The sequence below is a fragment of the Symphalangus syndactylus genome, chromosome X, assembly GCF_028878055.3.
Source record: "Symphalangus syndactylus isolate Jambi chromosome X, NHGRI_mSymSyn1-v2.1_pri, whole genome shotgun sequence".
NCBI lineage: Eukaryota > Metazoa > Chordata > Mammalia > Primates > Hylobatidae > Symphalangus > Symphalangus syndactylus.
The window spans coordinates 33788958-33815099 of record NC_072447.2 but is presented as its reverse complement, the minus strand read 5'-3'; the positions used below and the strand labels follow the sequence as shown (position 1 = coordinate 33815099).

General features: G+C 41.0%; 1 protein-coding gene across 12 annotated transcripts in view; it reads left to right on the top strand.

Moving 5' to 3' along the window:
- SH3KBP1 (SH3 domain containing kinase binding protein 1) overlaps window positions 1–26142 on the top strand; it is a 356671-nt gene that overhangs the window by 179820 nt on the left and 150709 nt on the right. For 5 of the 12 annotated variants that reach the window (XM_055269199.2, XM_055269203.2, XM_063634989.1 and 2 more), the window contains 3 exons: window positions 1095–1198; window positions 12576–12705; window positions 25147–25352. In XM_055269199.2, coding sequence (XP_055125174.1) covers window positions 1095–1198; window positions 12576–12705; window positions 25147–25352 — 440 coding nt within the window. Of the gene's footprint in view, window positions 1–1094; window positions 1199–12575; window positions 12706–13262; window positions 13320–21182; window positions 21258–25146; window positions 25353–26142 lie in introns of all 12 variants that reach the window. The other 7 variants (XM_055269200.2, XM_055269196.2, XM_055269205.2 and 4 more) reach the window with 2 other exon arrangements.

Genomic DNA, 26142 nt, shown 5'->3' with positions numbered 1-26142 from the left:
TCAGAGAAAAGATTAGAGAAGAAAAAGAATCCCTGTAGGCAGTGCTAAAAAATAATTTAAGCATTTCTAAATGTGTTTCTTTGAAGTCATTGATCCCTTTGGTTTTCTAGGCCATGCAGTGGCATGAAGGAATGGTGTGAGGCGATCAGCCATGAACGACAAACTTCTGAGCAATGTCGGTCTCACTTCCTGTCTCCCATCCACCTCCCTGGCTTGGGCCTCCACTGCTGTCTGTCTGTCTGTCTGTCTCACCCTCACCCCCATACATGTTCTTTCTCTGCATAGTGCACATCTGTGGTGTGGATATGCTGTGGACATTTGTGTCTGTACTTGAACCAGCTCTAAGCCAGGGTCTCCCAGATGGGCCACGCTGGGTGAGTGAGATGTTGTAACCTTGAGTGTCCTCTGGTTGAGTGAAGTGTGGCCCTGGCTCTTATCTTGATTTGTCTGGCTTGGTTCTGTATAAGCAGCCGGGGATCCTGTTAATGGATCCCCTGGGGCAGAGGGAAGAGGACAGAAGTGGATTTGTTGAATCCTGTGGGGTGTTTGAAATGGTACCAAGAGCAGGCTGAAATCTAATCAGCCTTCGCTTATCAGGCTTGAGTTCCCCTATGTTGAAAGGGTGATGATTAGTAAGAAAAAGGCCAGGATACTTTATCTTTCCTTTGCACATTTAAAAAAATCCCCTCTGCCTTGCTAGCATTAGAAGCAGACCATTCTTTTTTCTCTACCACTTCGCATCAGCTTCCATTAAAAATCAACAGCAGCAAATATAAAGCCCCATCCATGGAAAACCATTTAAGGCAACACTGTGCTCCAGTGCTTCAGGGGTGGGATATTTGCCTTCTGCACCAATGGATCGGTTTCTCATATCCATGCCTTTCTGACCCAGCAGCTTTTAAAAGACCAAGAAGCATTGCTCTGCTTTCTACTGCCTCTCTCTAAGAGACCAGGGCTGCCGTGCCTCAAGCCATGTCCCAGAGAGCATATTTGAGACAAGTCAGCTTAATTTGCCTGCATGCCTAGGAAGCCTCTCTTTAAAATCTGATTTGGGGAGAAGAGCTGTCTCTAAATATTTTGCTTTTCCCATCCAGGCGAGCGACGGAGGCGCCGGTGCCAGGTGGCATTCAGCTACCTGCCCCAGAATGATGATGAACTTGAGCTGAAAGTTGGCGACATCATAGAGGTGGTAGGAGAGGTAAGCGACCCGGCCGGGCAGTGCAATGGCCTCGAATGGGCTGTCATAGTCACTGCTTACCCACCCATGAAGATGCCTTGCTACAGACTCACAGGCTGTTTGGCCTTGAAGTTAGGGATCCTCTAGTTGAGTCTCCTGTCTGAGAAAATGGCTTTCCCCAGAGGAATGCCTCCAAGCCAGTTGAGTTCAAACCTGGGGCCATTGGAAAGCATTGTTTCTAACACAGCTTACTAAATACCTCTGAATTTCCAATGCAGTGCCACCAAGTTTCTCTTCTACTTGAATTGATCATAGACTCTGGGCATCCAGAGTGACCCAGATCCATCTTTAGAGCATGGATTTAGTATTCATTGTGGGGGACACTGTGGATTTAGAGGGCAAAAAAAGGAGTGACATTTCTTAGAAGACCTAGTATGTGGCAGATGTGGCAAGATTCTTTAAGCATTAGCCCATTTCCTCAGCCCACACAGTTTATTGTGCGGGATGGGGAAGGAGGATCAAGAGACCCTAGAAGAGGCAGGGCCAGTGGCCAAGCCTGGTCCCTGTGACTGGAGACCCTCACTCTTCCTGCTGTACCACGTTCTCTTATTCCTGCTAGTGAAATGTCCCTCCAGATTCCCTCAGGCCCAGGGGATCCTGGGTTTCAGGCTTAGAACCTTATCATTCATTCTGATTCAACAGTTGTATCTATATCTAGAAACACAGCTTTCCAATTGCTTATTGTTTGCTGATACCCTCTGACCTTACAGAAACCCACAATTCATAGAAAAGGAAGCTAGAAGTTGAGGATGACTTTAAGGGAACTGTCATGTGGGTGGAAGTGGCAGGGGTGATGCTAGAAGCCGGATTTCCTAACTCTCATACATAACCTAATGTGAACATGTGTCAGAGTTTTATTTAACTCATTAATGAAGGGATCTGTAAGATGGTAAGGCTGGCATGAAGAGAATTGTGAAAGAGCAAAGATAATGACTGAAAAAAAAATATTTAAGATTGCTAAGTTACATGCAAAACTACGTAGTGCCCTACAGTGCAATAAAACTGTAACCTTTGAGGTTATCTTTTCTAGGGGACAAATCCTTTGCGTTTCTGCTCGTCAATTTATTTTTGTTACTACCTGGCAAGAATCATTTGCAGTGCTCTCAGTTTTCACCATTTAACATCCACAATAACAGAGTTGTAAACTAGCCTCATAAATAGTACATAGTTTGCCAAGCAGAGATACATGTCCCTTCAGAAGCAATTAATGGGGTCCCCAGTGTGGCACTGGGAGGGCATGCAGGAACCCCTTTTACCTACTTCTGAATTTTGGATAATTAACATGTCATTCATCCTTTTTACCCCTGGTGGCAAGCAGGGCACATAGGAGACATTTATTGAAAGTTGAATGAGTGAAAAAAATGAATGGACAACAGAGAACATTTATTTCGGTGGTAGAATGACAAATTTCTTAAGGCTGTAACCATGGAAAGAAATTCCAGAAGAAAAAATAAACAGATGTGACTAATAAGAAAAATGGTTAAGATTTTGGTATGATTTGAAGCTAGTCCAGCTAAGGAAAGAGAACAATAAATAGGAAAACATTTGCAATAAATTATGACAGAAGTTATTATATATGTAGTATGTGAAAATATTAGGAAGCTATTATAACAATGATAAATGGTAGATAAATTTGCCATAAACACAGATCCCAGACGGAGAAAAAAGTCTTAACCACAAGAAAATGTTCCACTCGGCTGTTAATTAAATAAATACAGATTCAGACAATAATGGGTTTTTACTTATGAAAATCCTAAGGAAATATTTAGTGGTTAAGCTGTTGGCAAGGCGTAAAAGAACTGGTGAATTTGTATGTCTGTATTATGAAGCTATTTGGCAAGGTATGTCAAGAGCTATAAATATCTGAATAACACTTTTTGACTCAGTGATCTCATTCCTGAGAATTTATCCACAGAAACTGATTAATGAAAGAAGAAACATGTGAAATGTGTTAATTACAGCAGTATTTGTGATAATGAGAAATAATCAAGAAGGAGAATTAAGTTGTATTTTCCAGGTAGAACATTGTGAAGCCATTAAGATGGTAAACACAGAGGTTTTTTTTTTTTTTTTTTTTTTTTTGTGACAGAGTCTCGCTCTGTGGCTCAGGCTGGAGTGCAGTGGCGCAATCTCGGCTCACTGCAAACTCCGCCTTCCGGGTTCACGCCATTCTCCTGCCTCAGCCTCTCTGAGTAGCTGGGACTACAGGCTCCCGCCACCACGCCCGGCTAATTTTTTGTATTTTTAGAAGAGAGGGTTTCACCGTGGTCTCGATCTCCTGACCTCGTGATCCGCCCACCTCAGCCTCCCCAAGTGCTGGGATTACAAGCGTGAGCCACCACGCCCGGCCTCAACACAGAGGTTTTTAAATATGTATTTGTTATGATACTTTGCACTGTAATTATCTGTTATATTCTAAGCTGAGAGCTTTTCAATGGCAGGGACCTGATTTTTATCTATTTTTATATTTGTGGTACCTAGAATAGTGCCTGAAACCTAATATGCACTGTAATAAATGCTTGCTGAATAAGTAAATGAATCAATGGAAATACAAAAAGAGTTTTTTGCAAATTGAACAAATCAGAACACAAAATTGCATACACTAGGATAAAACCATGTAAAATACATCTATATGCTTGTGATCAAAGACTGAAAGGGAACAAGAATTGAAAATGCTTCTGTCATAGAAGATGACTTTTCTTTTAATGTTGTAATAATGCATTAAGAAAAACCACAAGACAAGGATAATGATTAATACATTTCTCAGAAATATTGCCCACTTTTGCCTGCCTATTGGCTGCAGAGAAACTGAATGTTGATTGCTTAAAGGAGAGAGAGGAGCACTCGCAGAGCTGTTACTGGATTTGCCTAGAGGCTGATAGGCCTTTGCCATCATCTACAATACGAGCCTCCTTTCTATTATTTGCTGCCAGCTAAATCCTGTTTGTCATTCTGGACTTGCTTCAAGTAGGAAAAAGGAAAAAATAACCATATAGTCTATGATATTTACGTAAAACAAAACGTAAAGGCTGGCCTTTTAATCCAAAGTTTTAAAATACGATCAAAAATTCCCCATTGTTCCAGTTTACTTGTTATATTGCAGAGACTGGGCCCTTGTCACTATATAATATAAAATCTGTCCTTTTCTCTTATAGTGAATGTTATATAAATGCTAATTGTAGCTCCTCTCTAATTCCACTGATGATTAAAAATAAACAGAAAAAAGCAATAAACAAAAACCCCTAAATCACAGAGAGATCAAAGCAAGAACATAATAGTTTTGCAATACTGTAGGATTAATCTATTAATAAAATATAACATGTATTGTATATGTATATATTATATTTTTATTGAGTAATAGATGGATTTCTCTAATTTTGCAAAGCTGTACACACACACACACACACACACACACACACAGAGTCTCTCTTTTTGCCCTGACAGATAAGCCATAGGAGGATTTTGAATGTACAGACTAGTTTTTTTGAAAAAATCAAATCAAGTAGAGAATCCTAAAGTCCTAATACATCTGCCTTAATATCTAATTTTAGCTTAAAATATCAAAATGAATATTCGTTCATCATTTATCAATACAATCTTATGACATGGGGCCAAGGCCACTTCCCTAAATATGGGTTTGCTGGTTTGAGTTCCATCTATCTCTGCATCCATAGTGCATCCTCTATGATTCCCATTGGTTTCCTTCTCAAGTTCTACAACCCATCCCCCCACCCCTCACCCCTTATCTTCTTTAGTTGTTTCCTTCACACCAAATTTGGCAACAGTTTTTTTTTTTTTTTTAAACATTCAGATCATTACCTTTATCCCTCCTCACCACCAACTCTTTCTCTTCACACCTGTATATTTTTGTGCAATTTAACCAAATGTGTGCTACCAATAATGAGCAAGAGGCTTAAGCAGGTTTAGGTAGAAACAACCTTGACCCTTGGTCGGGTGAACAGCTTGCTCACCTGGCAGGAGCGAGTCTACCAGCCCTGACTGCTCAGCCTGAGCCAGCCTCCAAAGCATGGTTTAGGGAAGGAAGGGAGTGCTCAGGGCAGTGTGGGCATAGTGGAGTTGGCAAAGCAAAGCACCTGCCAAGAAAGCACCTGCCATGCTTCTGGCTCCTGGCTGGGGAGTGGTGATTGTGCTGTGAAAAGAAATCATCATTGTGAACCTAAAGGAACCCGACTGCCAATTCAAAAGGAAAGTAGCAGGCTGTGAATTCCTGGATTGATATTTTTAAAGAAATCATTGTGAATACACACTGGGTCATTTTTATCCTGAATGGAGAAGACAAATAAATACAGGCAAAGTTCTAATTATAAGAAGAACAGAGATGGCACGTGAATGAGGTTTACAGGAGAAATGGCATTTGAAGGCCCCTGGAATTTTTATGCGGGCTTTTTGGCTTATGATGTGTTTTTGTTGTTGTTGTTGTTTTGTTTTGTTTTTGAAAAGTGCATTGAAGCCACTTTGTTTTTCTATGTTATCTAGAGCCTGGGAAAGGAGCCACTTTTTCCTCTTGTATTGGATTAGCTTGGTCTTAGCCAGTCTCTCAGTCGTGGCCCAAGGGATGTTCAAAGATTCTTGCTTTTATGTGTTCTTTATGGTTACTTTTTGAGGTGTTTCTCAGTGGCCCCCAGTCAGGCTGGCTTAAAGCCTAACCTGGTTTTGCGGCTTGCAAAGATGATAACTTCCACTTTCAAAGTACTTTTGCATCTTCCTTCTTGTGCCCATAGAAGATTTGGTTCACTCAGCTAGAGTTAAATAGGCCCTTGAACTTCATCAAAACTTTAAATCAGTCAGACAACTTTTGTGGGTGTGGATAGGCCCACATCCTCATATCATTTTTTTGTCCATGAGAAGCCAAGTTTATTCAAAGGCTGATCAGTTAATAGGTGATCGAAGCATACTGACGTTCTTACCTGTTAAGATATCATCTTGCTTTAGAAGGGTTTGTATCTCTTTGCAAAAAGAAGATAACATTAATATGAAATATCTGTTTATTGGAATTTGATAATCCAAAGAGCTTGGGCTGTTCTACAATTATTTCTCCAAATAACTTTGAGGTGAAAACCTCTGATTTCCTAATATGCAGAGATGGTAAAACATTCATATTAAGGAGAAGGAAGCCATGTTCAGAAGAGAAAGTTGATTAGATTTGAATCATCAGCATGCAAAACAGGCCACAATCATATAAAAGTAACATATTTGCAAGTTTAAAGGTATTTATAATAGATTTGCATAGCTGTGGGATTTATCAAATATTTCAGTGCTTACACGCTGAGAGAAAGTATTTGTATTATTGAGATTTGGAGATTGATTGAACATAACCTGTCCCTTGAAACATGCTCAGTCTAGTGAGGGAGGGCAAGATATACACAGCTAGGGTAACTATCAACCCAAGATGTTACCAGAGTGGCAAATGATGGCATTGATGAATGAGAGAGGAATTTAAAAATAGGAGTAGTCACAGAGGGTGAAGAAGATGCTTTGTAGAATAGGTAAGGTTTCAACTGAAGATGCAAACGGTGAGTGGTATTTGTGTTAGGTGCTGGAGGAAGGAGGACATGGTGTTAGTAGAGCCTTGCTCTGCATTAGGGGAGGACCTGTGAACCTTTGGGAAAGGTGTAGAGTATACAAAGCAGGTGCTGGTGGATGCAATGAAATGGGGTTGAGATCAAAGTTACAGTGCTGGCCACACTGAACTTTCAAAGGAGCACCTGTTTAAAGATTCCTAATCTAGAGGTTTCCCAGGTGAACATATCCCCATAACCATTTTCTCACCTGAAATAGCAATGGGAGAAAACTTGAGGATCTTGATTCATCAGAAAGGTTATCTTGCTGGCTTGTGTTACCATTTGTTCGTATTTTTTAATTGGAATGATAGAAAGACCTTAGCATTGGACTCACTTAGGAATTTGGGGACCTGTGGCTGTTTTTGAAGGACAGGATTATCAAGCACTGCTGAAGGAAGTTTCCGAAAGCTCTACCAGAAACCCTTTCCACTCTGATGAAAAATCATGGATGTTGCTCTGTCTTGTTGGGCAGTTGGCCTAAGTCTTAAATAGAAATTGTGTATGTTTTCTTAAATGACTTCCCTTCCAATTACTCTACAGATTTCTCTTCGAGGGCCCCCTCTCATGTAGAATAGCCTTGTTCTCAGAAGAGTGAGGGGAGGGAATGAAAATCAACTTCCCTATGTGAATGGAACGTTCTGACCCAGCCAGAAAGAGGTAATCATACAGTGAACTACACAAGAATTAGGGGAAAATATTGGTCCAGCCATTTAGGACCTAGATAATGCTTGTTTATATTTGGCATAGCCAGCTTTCCCACATCCTCTGAGATTGAGAATAATGTAGGTGTTTATGCCTTCAGGAAATGCCCCCCTTAAAGATATATTTTTTTTCCACCAGTTCTACTGATAGAAAAACATGTTTACCAGAAACAATTTGTGTTATTTTCAGTGATATTTAAAAAGTTAAATTATGTCTCAGCACATTTATATGAAGTTCTAGAAGAAGTAAAATGAATCAAAGGTGATAGAAATCAGACTAATGATTGCTTGGAGGTGGATTGACTAGGAAGGGGCACAGGGAACTTTCTGGAGTGATGGAAATGCTCTGTATGTTAATAGAGGTGTTGGCTACAATGGGCGTTTGTCAAAACTAATCAGCTTGTATTGTTAAGTTCTGCATTTATGTAAATTATACTTCAATTTTAAAAAAGCTCTAAGAGCTATCTTAACATTTTTCTAGTGTTTTAAAAATTCTCAAAACACCTTTCCCAAGTAAGAGAAAGGAACAATATTACAATTTTCATTTAGTTACTTCTGAAAAAAAAATTTGAGGAAAATTTTAGCAGCATTAAGGTGTGGGCCTTTCCTTAGGCTTTGATGTGTCGCTTTTATGGGAAGAATGGTAAAACAGCTCTTGAAACAATGAAGCTGACTTCATTTGTCTGGGTGCATCCCCCTAACCCCAGGCTTCCCTCAAACCCACCCCTCCAGTGTGCTTCTGGCTGGGGTTTGGGTATCAAAGTATTCATTGAATGAAAAAAAGCTATAGTCATCCTTAGATGAATTTTTTCTGTCTTGCTACTTGTGTCCTTGGGTAAACTGTAGACCTGGTAAAGCCTCCATTCCCCTTCTCAGTCCAGTTGACAGGTAAAACTTCAGGGGTGATAAATAGGAACTGATCTGAATAGCCAGGCACTCACAGGGAGCACTCCATCTTTTCAGTCACAGACTTCTTCTTTAGTGCCTTACAAATGGGGTGCAAGAAGGGGTGGGGATGGGAATATTGAAGTTCACCCAGGTGTTTGCCCAATCTCCAACAGGGTTAAGATTTAAAAACTACTTCCTTGGACCCTGAACCCACTTAGATGCTGTTGATTGTAAAGACGTGAAAATTGCAAGGCCCTCAGATAGAAACTCTTGAAGTGGTTTTATTCCATCGTTCTCAAACGCTACCAGGTGTAAGCTGCTCTGCTCCCAGCTCTGGGCCAAAGGTGAGATTCACTCTTGGGGCACAGTGAAATTGTATCTTAACACATTTATATGAAGTTCTAGAAGAGGCAAAACTAATCAAAGGGCTCCAGAGCTGACTGGGTTGGTCATAGAGGGACACAGGTGGGATTTGTTCTCAGCCTAGAGCCAAGGCCTGCAGAAGACTGTTTATGAGTGGGGAAGGGCATCTGCCCCCTTTTATTATTGTCCTTTCCTTGGAGTGGAAGTTATAAGCCCTTGGTGTGGTATTCGTAATCCCTACTTTGTTACAAAGAGATGCATTTCTTTCTTTTCTTAACTATAGAAATGCAAACATAAGCAAGCTTGATTTCCAAGCAGGGGCTGTTCAGGCTCTGTAATTTCCTCTCTCGTTGGAAACTTTTCAAGGATGGAGTCTTTATCTGTTTTGTTCAGCAGTGAATCTGTCCCCAGGTACTGGGGCAGTGCAAAATAGGTGCTTACTAAATATTGGTGGAATTGGTGGAATTGGGAGGACCACGCAGACCTGGGTGTGGCAGTACCTAGTTAAGAACAGTGGCAAATATAGTTAGGATCTCTCAGTTCCTTTTGCTCCTCACAGGAAGGAAACCTTTTTCTGTGGGGGAAATCAGGGCTCTATAGGCCCCCATAGAGTATTTTTCCCAATAATATCCCTGCCATTCATTCATTCATTCATTCATTCATTCAATGTGTGAGGCACTGTGCTTTACTCTTAGAATGAGTGAATGAATGCATGAATGAATGAAATCACATGGCAGTGTCTGTGTCCTCGTCTTTACACAGGAAGTTGAACTAGAATATCTCTGAAGAGGGATAGTGTGAGATATCATTTTTCTCCTATCTCCAGCCTCAGTCTCGAGACCAAAACAGCTGGCCTGGCTATAGAAGGAAATAGTGCTGAAAGACTCTCACTGGTACTGGGGCCACCCCCACCACCCCCATGAAGGGCTCCAGCTCACAGAGAAATGAACATCGTGCTCATGGTGCACCTGTGATGGGAAGTGTGTCCCCAGGCGATGAGCAGTGGTTTTATTGTCTGCCCCTCCACTTACTGCGTGATTAATGATAGGCCTCTGCCATTTTACCATAGGCCACTCCTCTCAGACTGTGCTGTGACAGTGATACAGGCATCTGGGGGTGTGGTGAGGTGAAGATACGTCTGTTTTCCCAGCAGACAGCCTGCTTTTCCTACACATCAGGAAGGCTTCCCTCAGGGATCTTGGGCAGGAGCCACTTAGGAATAGGAATGTTCCAGACATCTTCGAACTAAGTAGGTTGGAACTGGCCCAGCTGCCCTGTGCTGTTGGGGATTATGCCAGGGACTGCTCATTTGTGGTTCGTGCCCTTGATTTTCTCCTCCTGCCATGTGACTCCTGGGAGAGAGAAGGTCATTTTCTGGTTTCTTATTCAGTACCAGCACAAAGGACTCCACTCTACAAATCCTGTGACGATTGATACTGAGACTCATGGTGAATCTTCCTAACCATCTAAGCCTATAAAAAGCTCCTTGAAAAAATAATATGTGTCAGTTGAGTTGGCATAGAAACATGGAATGATTTCAGTGGAAATGCTGTGAAATGCCACGATTTGGTATCAAATAGTCGTTGGGACAGTTGTGCATGGTTGCCGTCATCTGGATTCTCTCCCAAAGATTTTGTGATTGTGCAAATGTAATTGCCACTCTGTAAGTCTGTATCCTACAAGTTTCCTTAGAAATGCTCTAAACATATCGTTCTGGTTATCTCCATTCCACAGGCTACATCAGCAACCCCCTTTCTCATACACACCTGTCCCCTAAGTATGGCTGCCATTTCTTCTTCTAAAAGCCTACCTTAATTTTGATTTCTTTTTTCTCAAAGCCTTCCTTTAGCACCCCAGATCTCAGTGAGCTCAACTTTGTGTAACAAGTTTGACATGTGCTAAGTCGTGGTCTTTTCTCATCTATTTACATTGCATTGCTAATGTTTAGTCATACCTTTCTATCTTGGTAGAGTATTCACTTCTTAGGAAAACTAAGGACATGTCCTATGCAGTTCTATGTCCCGCAGCCCCTAGTGAAGATTTGTAATGCATATATACCTCTAACACAGATTGAGATGCTGCCCTAAAGACGACAACTGTGAAGTGTGTTAATTATTCCCATCATGCAGATAGGAATAAAACGGGGTTCATTTGGTAGGACAAATTTGAATAAGGTCACACTACTACTAAGTTTCAGGATAGACAAAATTTGAACTGGACTTTTGACTCAAATTTTCTTTTTCTTTTTCGTTTAAATTATTTTAGCTTTTAAATTGTATTTATTAATTTGGATTGGTAATACAGACGTTCCTCAACTTAAAATGGTATTATGTCCCAATAAACCCATCATAAGTTGAAAATATCATAAGTTGAAAATGTATTTAATACACCTAACCTACCAAACAGCATAGCTCCGCCTAGCCTACCTTAAATGTGTTCACAACACTTCCATTAGCCTATAGTTGGGCAAAATCATTTGGCAAAACAGTATACTGAAGAGTGTCGGTTGTTTACCCCCATGATCACATGGCTGACTGGGAGCTGAGGTTTGCTTCTGCTGCCCAGCATTATAGAAGTATCGTACTACCTATTGCTAGTCTAGGAAAAGATCAAAATTCAAAATTTGACGTACGGTTCCTACTGAATGCATATCACTTTTGCACCATCATAAAGTCAAAAATCCTAACTCGACCTATTGTAAATTGGAGACTGTCTGTACGTGCATATGGTAAAACAATTCCAAAGGTTGTATTATACCACACCATACTGCTTGTAACGTAATACTTGCTTGTTTGCAAACTGCCCTTATTTTCCTCCAAGAAGCCAGTTTGCTATTCTGACTTCTGCTATACTACTAGTGGCTCTATTACAAAATCCAGGGATAATTTTTTTACCCTTCTGTCGCCCATCCCTGCTAGTTGATCACTCAAGGCCAGCTCAGACCTCAGAGGGCCTCAAATCCAAATCTGCCTCATCCATTCTCATTGCTCCCCCGATTCAGCCTTCCCTCCTTACCCAGATATCATAGTCTCGCTGCCCTTCCTACCTCCCTACCCCCTTTCGGTTCATCTTAGGGTAACCTAGAACCCCTCAGAAATGTACAGGAAGCTCTTATACTTTCTGATTGAGTTCTTAGCCTACAGATAAATTCTTAACTATATTTTTTTAGGCTGTTTAGTTAGTTTGGTAGTCTGGGGAAATCATTCTCAGTTTTTAGATAATGGTTTTAAATGCATAAAATAAAACATATAAGATTATAAAGGAAACGATTTATATTGAAATAGTTATCAAATTATTTTAAAACCAAATTTTGATACAGTAATCTATGGGTATCCTTATTAATAGACTAAATAGCAAAGGTCTCCCAGTAGGTGTAATAACTATCACCATTTCAAAGCAGCAATGAGCACATATGATATTTTGAGATACCCATAGCATCTATGATGTGATATGAAAATATCTGTGGTTTGTTTGGTGATGAGTCACAGGTCCTTCTAATATTGGTGTGTTACCTACCCTACATTCATAACCAAAGCAGATGCCAAATTTCAGTTAGAGGCTAATGAAAATGAAGTATTAATTTTGTCTGTTTGCATTTATGGACCCCAGGTAAACGCCCCCTTCTTTAGCCTGAATCTCAAGGCTCTATGTGGTCTTTTTTTCTTGTTCCCTGTTAACTTTAAAGCCATTCAGTCTCCCTGTGTGGGCTCTGCATGCTACACCATACAGATGGGAGGCAAAATTGGAAACCACCATGTCTAACCTGACCCTTGTATCTCTGCTCTTTTGTTTGTATCTCTGCAGGTAGAGGAAGGATGGTGGGAAGGTGTTCTCAATGGGAAGACTGGAATGTTTCCTTCCAACTTCATCAAGGAGCTGTCAGGGGAGTCGGATGAGCTTGGCATTTCCCAGGATGAGCAGCTATCCAAGTCAAGTAAGGAAGTCCACCCTACCAAGCAGGAGAGGGGTGGGGGACTGGCAGGCTGTGCTCCAGCCTCCCTTCTGTTCTGTATCCTATGCCAAGAGGCTATGGTAAACGCTCACGAGTATTTTTTTGGTTATACTGCCTTAACCCACTGTGGTTTAGGAAGTTGATCACTATAAAGGTGTGACCTATAGCCACACATTCTGTATGTCTCTGGATAGGTAACTGCCAGCCTTCATGCCCTGGTAATACTGTCTCATGGGTGGCCCATGTTGCTGTGCCTCCATATACTTCTAGAGTGTTGCTTACTGTAAGTTCATAATTATTTAAAAAATGAACCAAATGGGACTGTCAGTATTTCTCAGCATCCCTTGAGGGACTTGGAGAAAAATTACCAAAAAAAAAATTACTGGTGGTGAGAAGTGAAGTGCTATGACAAGATGAGTGCATGGCAATCCCCTTAAAAGTAGGTCAAGACAACCGAGAGTCCAGGTCCCACCTTGGGTGGTGAGCATGTGTGTCCTTCTGCGATGGTGACAACGAACTTCAGGTCTTTCTTTCTCCAGGGCCTGAAGGTCTCCCTCCAGCTTCTCTGCTGCCCTTTCCAGCTCATGGAGCAAAAGGTCAGGACCGGGAAACTTCGTTCTCCCAGTCACTAACCCAACTGTGGGCGTCTGTGTATCTCTTGTGCTGTCTTGAGCCAAGGTCATGGGCATGAATGTTGTAGGAGGCTCGACTGTGCAGCACTACCTGGGGTTGCAGAATTTCCTTTCTGACAAGAGGAGGGCAGCTTAGTCCTGCCCATATCATTCTTAAATGTCTTCCTTTTTCATTTGGAAAAACCTGACTTGAGTGGTGTTCTCGTGTTAGTGTGTGTCTCATTTATTTAACCAGTGGTATGATTAGACAAATGTCTGATTTGGAGGTAACGCCATTTCCAGAGAAGCGCTCAAGCGACTTCCTTCACTTGGTGTCTCAGCAGCTCTGGATGATGTAGCCTGACATACCAAGAAACAGCAGCACTTGCTGGTTACCCAGTGGCTTCAGCAGTGCTCCTTCCCTCCACTGCCAAAGCCTGGGACCCTACTACCCCTGAACCCCATTCCATCCTAGAGTCTATGGTAGGAAGCACTGGAAGGGGTTGGGGGGCAAACGAGGTGTCTTGGAGCTCCTGCTGCCTTCTCTGGCCCAGGGCAGGGGCATTCTCTATGAACATGGCCCAGCTGATGAGTACTACTGGGAGGGGAGAAGGTGTCCTTGATCTCACATTAGTGGAAGTTACTATTGCTTTCAAAATCCATATTAGGATTCTAGCTGCCCTGGTGTCTTCTTTTGTACTCTGGAATAACTATTGTACCTGGTAATTAGATCCCATAATAACAATACTCTATGTCAGGGACATTGTGGATTAAATGGGATTTTTTGGAGGGAGGACCAAATTGGGTCATTATAACATTATTTCCATGAATAAATTCATTACAAGTTCCAATAGCAATAGTGTGCATAAACCACCTTGCTCCATAGCAGACCCATAATAAATGGTAGCTCTCACTGTTAGTCAAGATAACTGTTGAGACATAACCAGTTAGTATCAGTTGCTTGGAGGTTGCTTGCATACTGAGTGATAGCGTGTTGGCTGAGGCATTGTAACCGCATTTGGAAATTACGTTGGAGTTCCCATACTGATGCAGAGGAGGAGATCTGGGGAAGTATTAGACAATCTTTTTTTTTTTTTTTAGACAACCTCTTTGGAAAAGTCTTGACATATTGGTGTCCTGCCATCTTAGCTATGCTCTCAGAGCTGGAAGATCAGAGGAGTAACGCCTCTTGTATCTTTAGAACTATTGAAACAAATTGACTTCTCTCATTCTAAGTCAGTAATATGGACAGTTCACCCTGTCTGACCCCTCAGCTAAAGGCATATGGTGCTGCAATTCCTGGTACAGAGGATTAGGAGGTTGGGTGGAATGGTCTTCCCATTTAGCATTATGTCGTCACCCGCTCAGAAGGGGCATTTTCTCTTCTAGAGACTGTTCCCCCCACATACTTACTGAATTAAAAGCCTTCCATTTCAAGACTAGGAAAGCCCAGTGGCTTCAGCAGCCATGTTTAGTTGCCATTTTTGAGGGGATTTTGAATCCCCTGGAGAGGCATGGTCCCCTAACAAGGATGGCTGCTTCTGATAAAGGATACATGGCTTTGTAATATTCCTGCATGTACAGTTAAGGAAAAGAGGGCCCATCTCGCCATCAGTTGGTTCATATCCATCTATCTATCCATCCTTCTTTCTCTCCGTCCTTCTTTCTTCCTTCTATTCTTCATTCATTCGATCTTTATTGACACCCCATTGTTACTAAAACACTGTCCAAGGCACTGACGATATACAGAGACAAATCAGACAGGGTCCCTGCTTTCAGTAAGCTCGCACTGCAGAAGGGGGACATGCAAACCCGAGTTCAGCAAAGTGTCCAGGTGCTCTGCAAAGCAAGCATCTGAAGAAGAGTGGGGCACAAAGAGGCCAGTCCCATGGGGATGTGGGGCTTCATAGAAGAGCAGATGTGAGAATAATGAATAGCTTGCTAAATTGAAGTAATTCCCTGAAAAAGAGAAATAGTATCTCTCAGTGTTCTGACAGAATTTCCAGTAGCAGGCCAGGCATGGTGGCTTATGCCTATAATCTCAGCACTTTGGGAGGCCAAGACAGGTGGATAGCTTGAGCCCAGGAGTTCGAGACCAGCCTGGCCATCATGGTGAAACCCTGTCTCTACTAAAAACAAAAAAACAAAAATTAGCTGGGTGTGCTGGCACATACCTGTAATCCCAGCTACACAGGAGGCTGAGGCATGAGAAGTGCTTGAACCCGGGAGGCAGATGTTGCAGTGAGCCATGATCACATGACTGTATTCCAGCCTGGGCTACAGAGAGAGACTATTAATATACATATATACACACACACACGCATATATATATATATATGCGTGTGTGTGTTTTAAAAGGAATCTGCCTATTCTTCATTCCCAGATAATGGTGTTAGTAGTTTTGATGTGCTTTACTTAAAAACAAAACAAAACAAAACAAAAAAAGCCCTTTTTGTTTTGAAATACAGATTCACAGAAAGTTACAACAATAAATATAAAACTGTACACAGAGATCCCTTGTACCCTTCACCCAGTTTCCCCCAGTGATAACATCTTGTTATAATTATAGTACATGCATATTACTTTTGTCATAAAACCGTAAAAGACAAAATGTGGCTCATGCACAAAAGACATCTAGCTTTTTACTCTGGTATGAGCTAAAATGTACTTAATCTAGGTCTTTGTTAGGCCAACCCACTAATACTCTTCACAAATTACAGTTCATTTTTCACAGAGATTGCTTAATTAATACACAGATCTAGGAGTAAGTTAAATTTCTAATGTTTGTGCTATATTGGTAATCTTTAGAGATTATATGACATTGTATTTAAATCCTCTTAATTTAAATGCTTCCACACATTAGGGTAAGGTTTTTCTAAGAATGATAAAATCTGTGTCTGAATATGAACCATGTGTACAGTGAATGCACATATATCTCTTTGTTTCTGACACAAACACAAACACCCCTACTTCTGTATGTGCACATGTTTATTTGGTATTTGCATTCTTCACATTTCTACTTCCAGAAAGTATTTGAAGTAGTTATTGAGTTGAATTTTGTGTACCAATGGATGAATGTGATAGAAGAAACATTGGCATTATATTTATAAGGGAGTGTGCCAAGACTGCTTGACACATGGTAGGTGTTTAATAAATGCTTGTTGAATCCTCTTTTACTATAAGGAGGCATTTTTATTTTTGAATGACAGGTGAAAATCTTTTGAACTTGCTTTTCTCTTATTCTGATGTATTTTTCCATATCGTGGTTGGTTATGAAAGTCTCTGAACTTTCTTAGATCTTTGTTTAGGGTAATGTAGTCTATCAAGGAAAGAATTGCAATGATCGTATTGGTGGATATTTTATCCATTTTATCTCAGAGAGGAAAATTTATAGTTATGTAGTAGCAGAAACTTTTCACTGCATATTCAAATTTGAAAACATCTTTACCATTTTCAGAACTTCTGAAACCTTAAAGGTAGTTTTTCAAAAAAGATTCTTATAAACTTTTTTATTATTGAAAATTTCTAACATAAACAAAAATAATAATAGTATAATGAACCTCTGTGTACCTATCACTCAGCTTCAGCAATTATCAACCTTTGGCCAATTTGTTAAAATTATAGCCCTCTACACGCTTTGTCCATATTATCTTGAAGGCAAACCCCAGATATTATATAATTTCATTCATAAATATTTTAACATGCATCAATAAAAGAGTGTCTTTAAATACCATTTATCTCACACACACAAAATTATGGCAAGTCCTTAGAATAATTAAACACATGGTCACTGTTCACTTTCCCCTAAAGTCTTCTTTATTACAATTCATTTGAGTCTGTATCCAAATAAAGTACATACATTGCAGTTAGTCAGTATGTCTCAAATCTGTTTGAATCTATGGATTTCTCCTTCGTATCTCCTTTTTTTCTTGTAATTTTTTTGCTAAAGCAACTGAGCCCCTTCGTCTGTTAGTTTCTCACAGTGTGGCTTTTGCTGATTTCATCTCTGCTGTGTCATTAAATCTGTATTCCTATAAATCGATCATTAGATCTAGGGACTTGATTAGATTAGATATATATATATATATAACCTGAATATATATACATATATATATATAACCTGAATATATATATATATATAACCTGAATATATATATATATATAACCTGAATATATATATATATATATAAAATCTGAAAATATATGTGTATAACCTGAAAAAAAATATATATATATATAGAGAGAGAGAGAGAGTGCGCACACGTGCGTGCACGCGAGAGCAAACCTGTCACCTAGGTGGTAATGGATAATCCACTTGGAGGCTCATAATGTCTGGCTGTCCTACTTTGTGAATGTTAGCAGCCAAACCTAGTTACTCATTAGGGCTTGCAAAGAGGTTTCAACCAGAAATTTAAAAATAATAATAAAATGGGCTCCCATGTAACAGATCAATAGTCCAAAAAAGTGTTTGGTAAATTAGGTTTTTAAAAATCAAAACAGCCAAGTGGTTGTGCTAATAGTGTAGGCGGAATCTTATGATGTTAAGGTGGAAAGGAATTTAGATATTGTTTAACTCAGTGTCAGATGAGAACACTGAAGCCCAGTGAAATTAACTCCCAGGCTTCTGAGTGATGGGGAGAAAATGACATGCAAGCCTTCCATACACATTCTGGTGCTGCCTCCATTACATGAATAGTTTACCTTTCCACAGGTCATCTGACAAATTTCAAGCCTGAGTACAGTTTAGCTTATTTCTTCTTATTGTCACAGATCATGATTAGTTAATTGCTTTTTCAGTTACAATTTTGCACATGCTACTATTGACTAAATAATGTGCAGTGGCAAAGAAATCCAGATACGACTGTTGTCCAATTTCAATTTCATACATATTTTGCCTTGCATTTAAGACATAAATATGTCTTTTCTTTCACATCCTTTGATATTATTTGCTTTAAAATAATGGTTGTAAAACTAAAAGTGTCCCTGTTTTTTAATTCTATAGCTACAGAAACATTTTCAGTTATTTCTCACAATCTTCAGAGGGAGAAAGTTTGCATTTTCTTTCTGTAACCATTAATAACCAGGAGTTTTCTGTTGTTATTGAATTTCTTATTTTCCTAATTCCTTATTTAAAAAGTTGAGGTTCTGATACTTTAGTGACTTGTCAGGCTAAGACAAAGATGAAGATGGAGGCCAGGTGAGGTGGCTCACACCTGTAATCTCAGCACTTTGGGAGGCTGAGGTGGGAGGATCAGTTGAACCCAGGAGTTTGAGACCGGCCTAGGCAACATGGTGAAACCCCATCTCTACAAAAAATAGAAATTAGCTAGCTATGGTGGCATCTGCCTGTGGTCCCAGATACTCAGGAGGCTGAGACAGGAGGATTGCTTGAACCCAGGAGGTCAAGGCTGCAGTGAACTATGATTGTGCCATTGCACTCGAGCCTGGGCGACAGAGCAAGACCCTGTGTCAAAAAAAAAAAAAAAAAAAAAGAGAAAGAGAGATGGTTTTTAAAAATGTTTAGCAAACCACTTCCATGATGCAGAAATAATTGTGTTTCATTAGCTATAAGAAATGGATTGCTCAGCGTCCCTTGCATATAAAAATGAGAGCCAGTCTGACAAATCCCACTCTGTGGCATCATTAGCCTTTTTTTCTTTTTAATATTAGATGATATTTGTTTGGAGTATGATGTTCTGTTAGCAATGAAGAACGATGAGCAAATTGATACGACAGTTTCAGGCAAAATTAGATGCTAGCATGAGTGTATGGTTTTGTGTGTAAATTTTAAAACTCTTCGCTTTTATAGTGTTTGCTGCCTTCAAGTGCTAATATTTAACAGTGACAGGATACTACTTCCCCCAATAAGATCAACGTCACATATTCATAACCTTTCCGGTTGGCTGCCTCTTTTGCTTTTCATATAGGACACCTATGTGTCCTCACCCAGCCCCAGCCCAGACTACATTTCAAATTGCCTTGCTGCCAATGCACAGAGACATTTTGCAAAAAGGCTTGACCGTTCAGAGACATCAGAGCCATGGTCTACCTCAGTGACTCTCAGGCTTGGTCTTGGGGAAGAACACATGGAAGTTCTAGTGTACTTGGAGGAACGTTATTGAAATACTGCCTTTTTAAAAAATCTTACACTTCCTTTTTTTCTGACAGTTGAGAAGATTGCTGTTGTTAACTTTTGGAGGGCCTAGCTCACAAAACAGCTATGTTCTGAGGAGTAATGGTGACTTAATGACTGAAGTTAAGCAGAATAAAAAATTGCCCAAATAAAAACTAGCCACTATTACTTGCTCCACTTTTGTCATCAAAGTCCTCAAGAGCTTCAAATCTAGCAAGAACATTTGAAACTTTGTTAGTCTTCAGATTATTCTTACACAGCCAGTGATTTGAATGCCTAAGTTTTTGCTTTAATTGGATAGAACGCATCTGACAAAAAGAGCACATTTCAAAACAAGGGTGTACCACCATGGCTGTAGGACACGGAAATTGGAAATACCTGATCCCATTTAAGTTGTTGGTCTGATCATTCCCAATTCCTTTCCTTTATGGGGAATGCCAAGGCCCAGAAGCTGACAGTGTGGTTTCTCTTGGGTTTCCCATTTTAACATGGAGTGTTTCTAAGAAGTGAGACAAGTTGCTCTCTCCCTTCACTTAGTTCTACTACCTGCTTCTCTGTAAATGTAGCCTAGCTTTTTCATCCTCCAGACTTATTAGGAAGCTGTATGACTGGCCTCCAGTTTGAATATTTAATTAACAAGCCATAATAAAATTTATTTCTCAGATAATTTAAAGTAATATGTTTATTAATTGAGTTTGCCTTTAGCAAATCATTTTGCCTGTCGGTGGTACTCTCTGTAGGGCCTTTGTGTGTGTGTGTGTATGTGGGTGTGTGTGTGGGTGGGTGTGGGAGGGCCGGGGGAGTGGGTTGGAGTACACTCAAACCAGGGCAGTATGTGTGTATTCTGTATAGTTGCTCATGGTTCCAGAGATATTTGGGCTTTTGCCAAGTGTTCAGCCTTATGCTATTGACAATCTCTACTTGTAACAGCAAAAAAAGATAATTTGACATTTGACACTGGGTGAGTCCTATGTCCTCATGCTTAAGTACAGTTTCATGACTGACACAGCAGAATCCCAATTAAGATGTTTTGAGAAATAGGGTTTTCTGGTGTCCTTGGTTCTAAGCAGAAAACCCTGTATGTTTATATGGATGCCACTGTTGGTTTCAAACCTCAGTGGTGAAACCTCCCTCGCCAGTATATTAATACATTTTCTTGCTTAAAGGTACTGAGGGTGACATCTTTTAAAGAGAATTCTGTGCCTTGTTTAGAATCTTGGGGACATGAATATTCGTTTTTATCATGTAGCTCTCTAGGGGTAGAAGATAAAGGATAATGTGTCTAAATCTGTATTATGCATAGGTCGTATTCTCCAAAGAGAAGCTTGTGCTGTACAATTGAGTTAATTAAGGAGTCCAATTGATTGGATTCCCTCTGGTTAATTGAAGTTTTCCTATTCTTTAAGTTACAGTGTTGAAATGGCTTCCAGGTTTAAACTGGGCATAATGTACATGCCAGTCATTTGCAGAGGCAAGCCCCAATTTCTGGGTGCTCATGCCATACTGGTTGCATGGGGACTTTGGGCTCATTCTGTAACATTCTTAAATCCTGCCTAATGGTCTCTACTTAATTTTGTGGATGAAGCTCTTGCAGCAGATTCATTGAAGGCAAGTTCAGTTAAAGACTCTTCCTCTTCCTTCTTTTGCCATCATTTGCTCCCTCCTTCCCCCTCTCTTGTTTTTCTCTCCCCTTCTCTTCTCTCATTCACTGTCAGGAAAGACTACCTTTGAAGGGACAATTCTGTACCGAGCTGCACCGGGAAAGACGGAGGGCCACAGACGCTATTACAGTGAGTGACCTTAACAGCAGAAGGCAATTGTAAAGATAAGATCTGGGTACTTGTGTTTTTTGATGCAGCTGCCCTTTCCTGAGCTGCTCATGCTTATGCCAAGTGTCTGTGTGAATTTCTGATCCAAGGACATGGACTTATTTGTCTAAGTAAGTGCCATCTCCTTGGTGTGTGCTAAGAAGCATTCCCAGCACCAGCCCCTGGCGCTTTTGTTTGCTTTCTGCCTCTATCATGTATGTGATATGCGTGCATGAGCCATACGTGCAAACAAAGGAGCAGTAGCATTTGTCATGGCATATGTATTTGTACCAGTATCTCTGGGCTTCTGGGGTGGTGTAAAATGGCTTCCTGCAGAGATGTCAACCTCTCATGGTTATTGCTTTCTCTGAGTGGGTCATTGGAAACCAGTAAACCATTTTGTCATTGTGTGGTTCAAAGAAGTAAGAATTTGGCATGAAAGTCCATGCCAGAAATGGCATTTTGCTTTGCTCACTCAGCCAATCACCACATGGCAGACTTTTTTTGGCAGGACCAATGTGTGGCCTTTTGTGTTGTGAAATAAGGCTGCCAAAAGTTGAGGGGAAGGAGATGAATGAGATGCCCTTAGAACAGTTCTTGCCACACAGTAAGCTCTATCCATGTGAGTGTTAAATTAAAAATAGATAAAAATATCTCACGGATCTCAACTGATCAGTGCTGGAAGACTGGGTACATTCCACAAAATTGGACAGTTAAAGGACTGTCAGAAACAAAACTGAGGAGGCTTTGTTCTTTTTTTTCACCTTGAAGGAAAAGCATCCATCTTAGTGTGCATATACACATATGCATACATACATATGTGTATGGATATGATGAGAGAGAACGTTCAGACATGAACACCAGAGCCATGCTTCACAAACTGGGGTCAAGTTTTTTTTCCTTGCCACTCCACCATGGGAAGATGCATGGCCCTACTGCACATGACCTCACTACACATGCATTGTGCCGCCTGTGCCTCATCGTGGGAGTTTGACAGCACCTAGATTGCTCTGTGCCCTGTTCATTTAGATGACTCCACCACCAGCCGGGCGCGGTGGCTCACGCTTGTAATCCCAGCACTTTGGGAGGCCGAGGCGGGCGGATCACGAGGTCAGGAGATCGAGACCACGGTGAAACCCGTCTCTACTAAAAATACAAAAAATTAGCCGGGCGTGGTGGCGGGCGCCTGTAGTCCCAGCTACTCGGAGAGGCTGAGGCAGGAGAATGGCGTGAACCCGGGAGGCGGAGCTTGCAGTGAGCCAAGATCGCGCCACTGCGCTCCAGCCTGGGCGACAGAGCGAGACTCCGTCTCAAAAAAAAAAAAAAAAAAAAAAAAGATGACTCCACCACCAGCCACATGTCTGGAAGTTACACCAGTGCATACTGTTAAAACACTAAAGCATCGCCCCAGACACCACACTGTTCTGTAGTTCTCTCACCACTGCCTGCCTGTAATGAGCCCTTCATGAACCAGCCCCCGTCCACAGTCCACACTCTGGGTTGCACCACCCAAGAGTGTAACCTGGCATTCTGGGCCTGACATGGGGACATTTTATGGGATAACGTGCATGATGGGCATGAGTCACTAAAAGATACATCACCAAATGAACATGAAAATGAAAAGTCACCTTTGTTTCCCTCTAAAGGGAAGGAACTAGATTTTGAATTATTTTACCAACACAGATAGTTAGATATTTAATTTATACAGTTAAAAGTGATAGAACCAGCCTGCCAGAAGTTCTGGAAGAAAAATCTGCCATGTGTTTCCTTCCCGGGCCATGCTTGTATGGTTGAATGACTGTGCAACCTCTCCCTGTGTAATGTAGAGTATTTCTCACGGTGCTTAGTATAAACATATTAAGATGAGCCCAGAAGACAGTAAATCCCAAAAACCAGAAGCTCAGTGAAATGAGGATGGCAGTGGCTGAAAATATTATGGTTCTAGCTAATGGTGAATGATAGAAGAACCCTTGAAATTCTTCTCTTTGAAAAACTAAAATAGACTTGCCCTAATCTGTCTGCCTTGCTGCCTTCTGGTGGTGATGGGGGGAGTGTGCTGAGGGAGGGGGGTGGTGATGGTTTCTTTCCACTAATGGTTTCTTTATTTCACCCTTGAATGGCTCTTTCCAAGCCAGAAAGGAATATACAAGTCATTTATCACATAGAAAGAATCCATACGGCAAAATGAGAACATGTTAAGGGGGAAATGACACAATATTTAGACTCCAAAATTATATCTCCAGCAGGGATATTTGCAAAAACAATGAACAGATAAACACACAAATGGATAGCTAATGGGGGCGAGGGTTCTTGATGTTTACACACTCTAGTCCTGTCCTGTGAATTGCAGCTGACCCCCTTGTTGTGGGCTGTTCCTCATTCGGTCCTGTGTTCTTGCTCACAAATGCTGGTTTTCAGTTAATTAAAATGTACACTGGGGATCTTCCTCCTACCCCACCCTTTTGGCTTAAAAATACCATTTTATGGAAAACAACGGCAACAACAAACAAAACCATTGTTTTAAGGATTTGATTCTGAAACGTGTTAGCAGTTTATAATGACCTTTCTATATTTTGTCTGTTTTCATTTAACAGTTTCTTCCTGCACTGAGACTTCCTTATTTGAATGACTTCCACATTTTATGAGATTTTATGTGAGCAAGTATTTGGTGTATCATTCTTATGGACTAGGAGGCCACCTTACCTGTAGGAAGATAACGCACAATTGGCTAATAGAGAACATTTGATGGCGTACTTTCATTTCAAGGGCATGGTTATGATCAGGAGTTATGTAGTAAATGTTCAGGAGCTATCCTACACATCTAGAGGCTTTCAGAGACAGGTTAATGACAGAGTTTAGTATTCCATAAAATATTCTTTGTATCCTGCCTTTCGATGGCATAATTGATATACTGACCATCAAAGGAAGAATGTACACCCAGAAATTAACTAGACACAAATAGGCTCTTCCTTTTAGGAACATGATTGTGGGCAGAGCCTGGGGAAAAAAGAATCTGGGGAGGTAAGTGTCCATGTTGTCTTGCTGATAACTATTTTATGACTTCCAAACACATGCCACAGAAGGTCAAAGGAAGAGTGTCATGTCCCCAGTGTTCTTCTTTGGAAGGGGATTCAGCCTTGGGAAAACAATGGTGTTTAAAGGAGAGAAGAAGGGCTGTAGGTTTGGGGGATTCTGGTCTCTGGGAGGACGGCTTCCTTTCCCTCTTTAACAGACATGAGCATCTTGCTAGTGAAACTGTCTTAACGTCAAGTTTGGTTTAATGCTTTCCTAGAGAAACATGTCTGCACGCATTTATTCCTTGTGAAGCCATCCAAAAAGATTTAATTCTTTGGCAGTTATAATTTTGTGTGGTTTCTTTAACTGCTAATTTGTTTAAATGGCGTTTAGCTTTACAGTTTCCCTTTAGGAAATGTTACTTTCATTGCTAATTGCTAATGGACATGAGTCATAGAGATTGGAGGTACAGTGTGTGGTACTGACTGGATGGGGAGGCAACAAGGTGGGTGGGAAGGGTTACTATTGCACAGGCTATGGCAAAACAAATTTGGATCAAAACCAGGCTCCTGGCTAAAGAGGGGTGAATTTCACATGTACAAAGATATCTGCTTTGGAATTAGATTTTCTGAAAAGTCGTTTTGATTCACATCTTAAAATTAAAAGTAAGGGGTGGGGAGATCAAACAAAACTCAGAGCCAGTCAAACTACTCAACATGCTGAATACGAAAGCCTAGTGCAAGTTATCCTGTGCCCAGTCACACTTTTAGAGGTGGTTCCTGGCCGGTTGTGAAGTTCTTCTTCAGGGCTCTGGCTGATTTCTGAGCTCTTTCTCTCCCATCCCCCCTCTTGACAGGTTTAAGGGAAACCACAGGCTCCGAGAGTGATGGGGGTGACTCAAGCAGCACCAAGTCTGAAGGTGCCAACGGGACAGTGGCAACTGCAGCAATCCAGCCCAAGAAAGTTAAGGGAGTGGGCTTTGGAGACATTTTCAAAGACAAGCCAATCAAACTAAGACCAAGGTCAATTGAAGTAGAAAATGACTTTCTGCCGGTAGAAAAGGTATGTTCGACAGTTTCTATTTGATTTCAACATAATGTGGAATATCCAAAAGTACATTGTGGGGTTTGGTGCCGGAGGCTTCCAATTCCTCTTTTAGGGTTTCCATGTCCTCATGTACTAGTTGTTTGTCCTGTCCTCTTTTTTAACTCTCCCTCTGTGTGGGAACGACTTCCCTCGAAAGGCTCATGCTCTGGTTTGCTGCTTTCTTTCTTGCTGATCTCTCTAGGGAATGCTTCTCAGGATGACTTTTCAAATGGATCAGTACTTCTCTATCTGCTTCCCAGAAAAACCCCTCATTCCTGGACCCACCTAAGTGCATGACCCTGACACTTTTCAGACACTGGCCAATCTCTCTCCTCTCCTTGTACATTTCTCTAGTGCTTTGTGCTTGGGTGTGCTGACTGTGGTTCTGCACTAGAGTGCAGGAATTGTGCACCTTTTCTCTAAGAGTTAGTTGGAGATAATTTCAGACTGTTGAAAGGAAGTCTCCCGCGGGTGTGAATGATGGAGATGGCCTGTGCTGTGACTCCCTGGGTTGTTCCCTTCAGGAAGCTGGCTGTTTCCTTCTGCCTCTGGTTCTGGGCTAGTGAAAGGCAGGCAGCATGTTGCTGCTGAGTACGCGGTTACCACAGCAACATACCCAGAGCCCTCGCGCTTGTGGCTGCTGATGACGTCTACTGTGGTATACTTCTAAGCATTGTAGCCTTGCTTAGGAGTTGATAAATACCGTGGAATTTTCCAAATTATAATAAGCTACACTCTACACTCGTGCTGTGCTTAAGGAATGTTT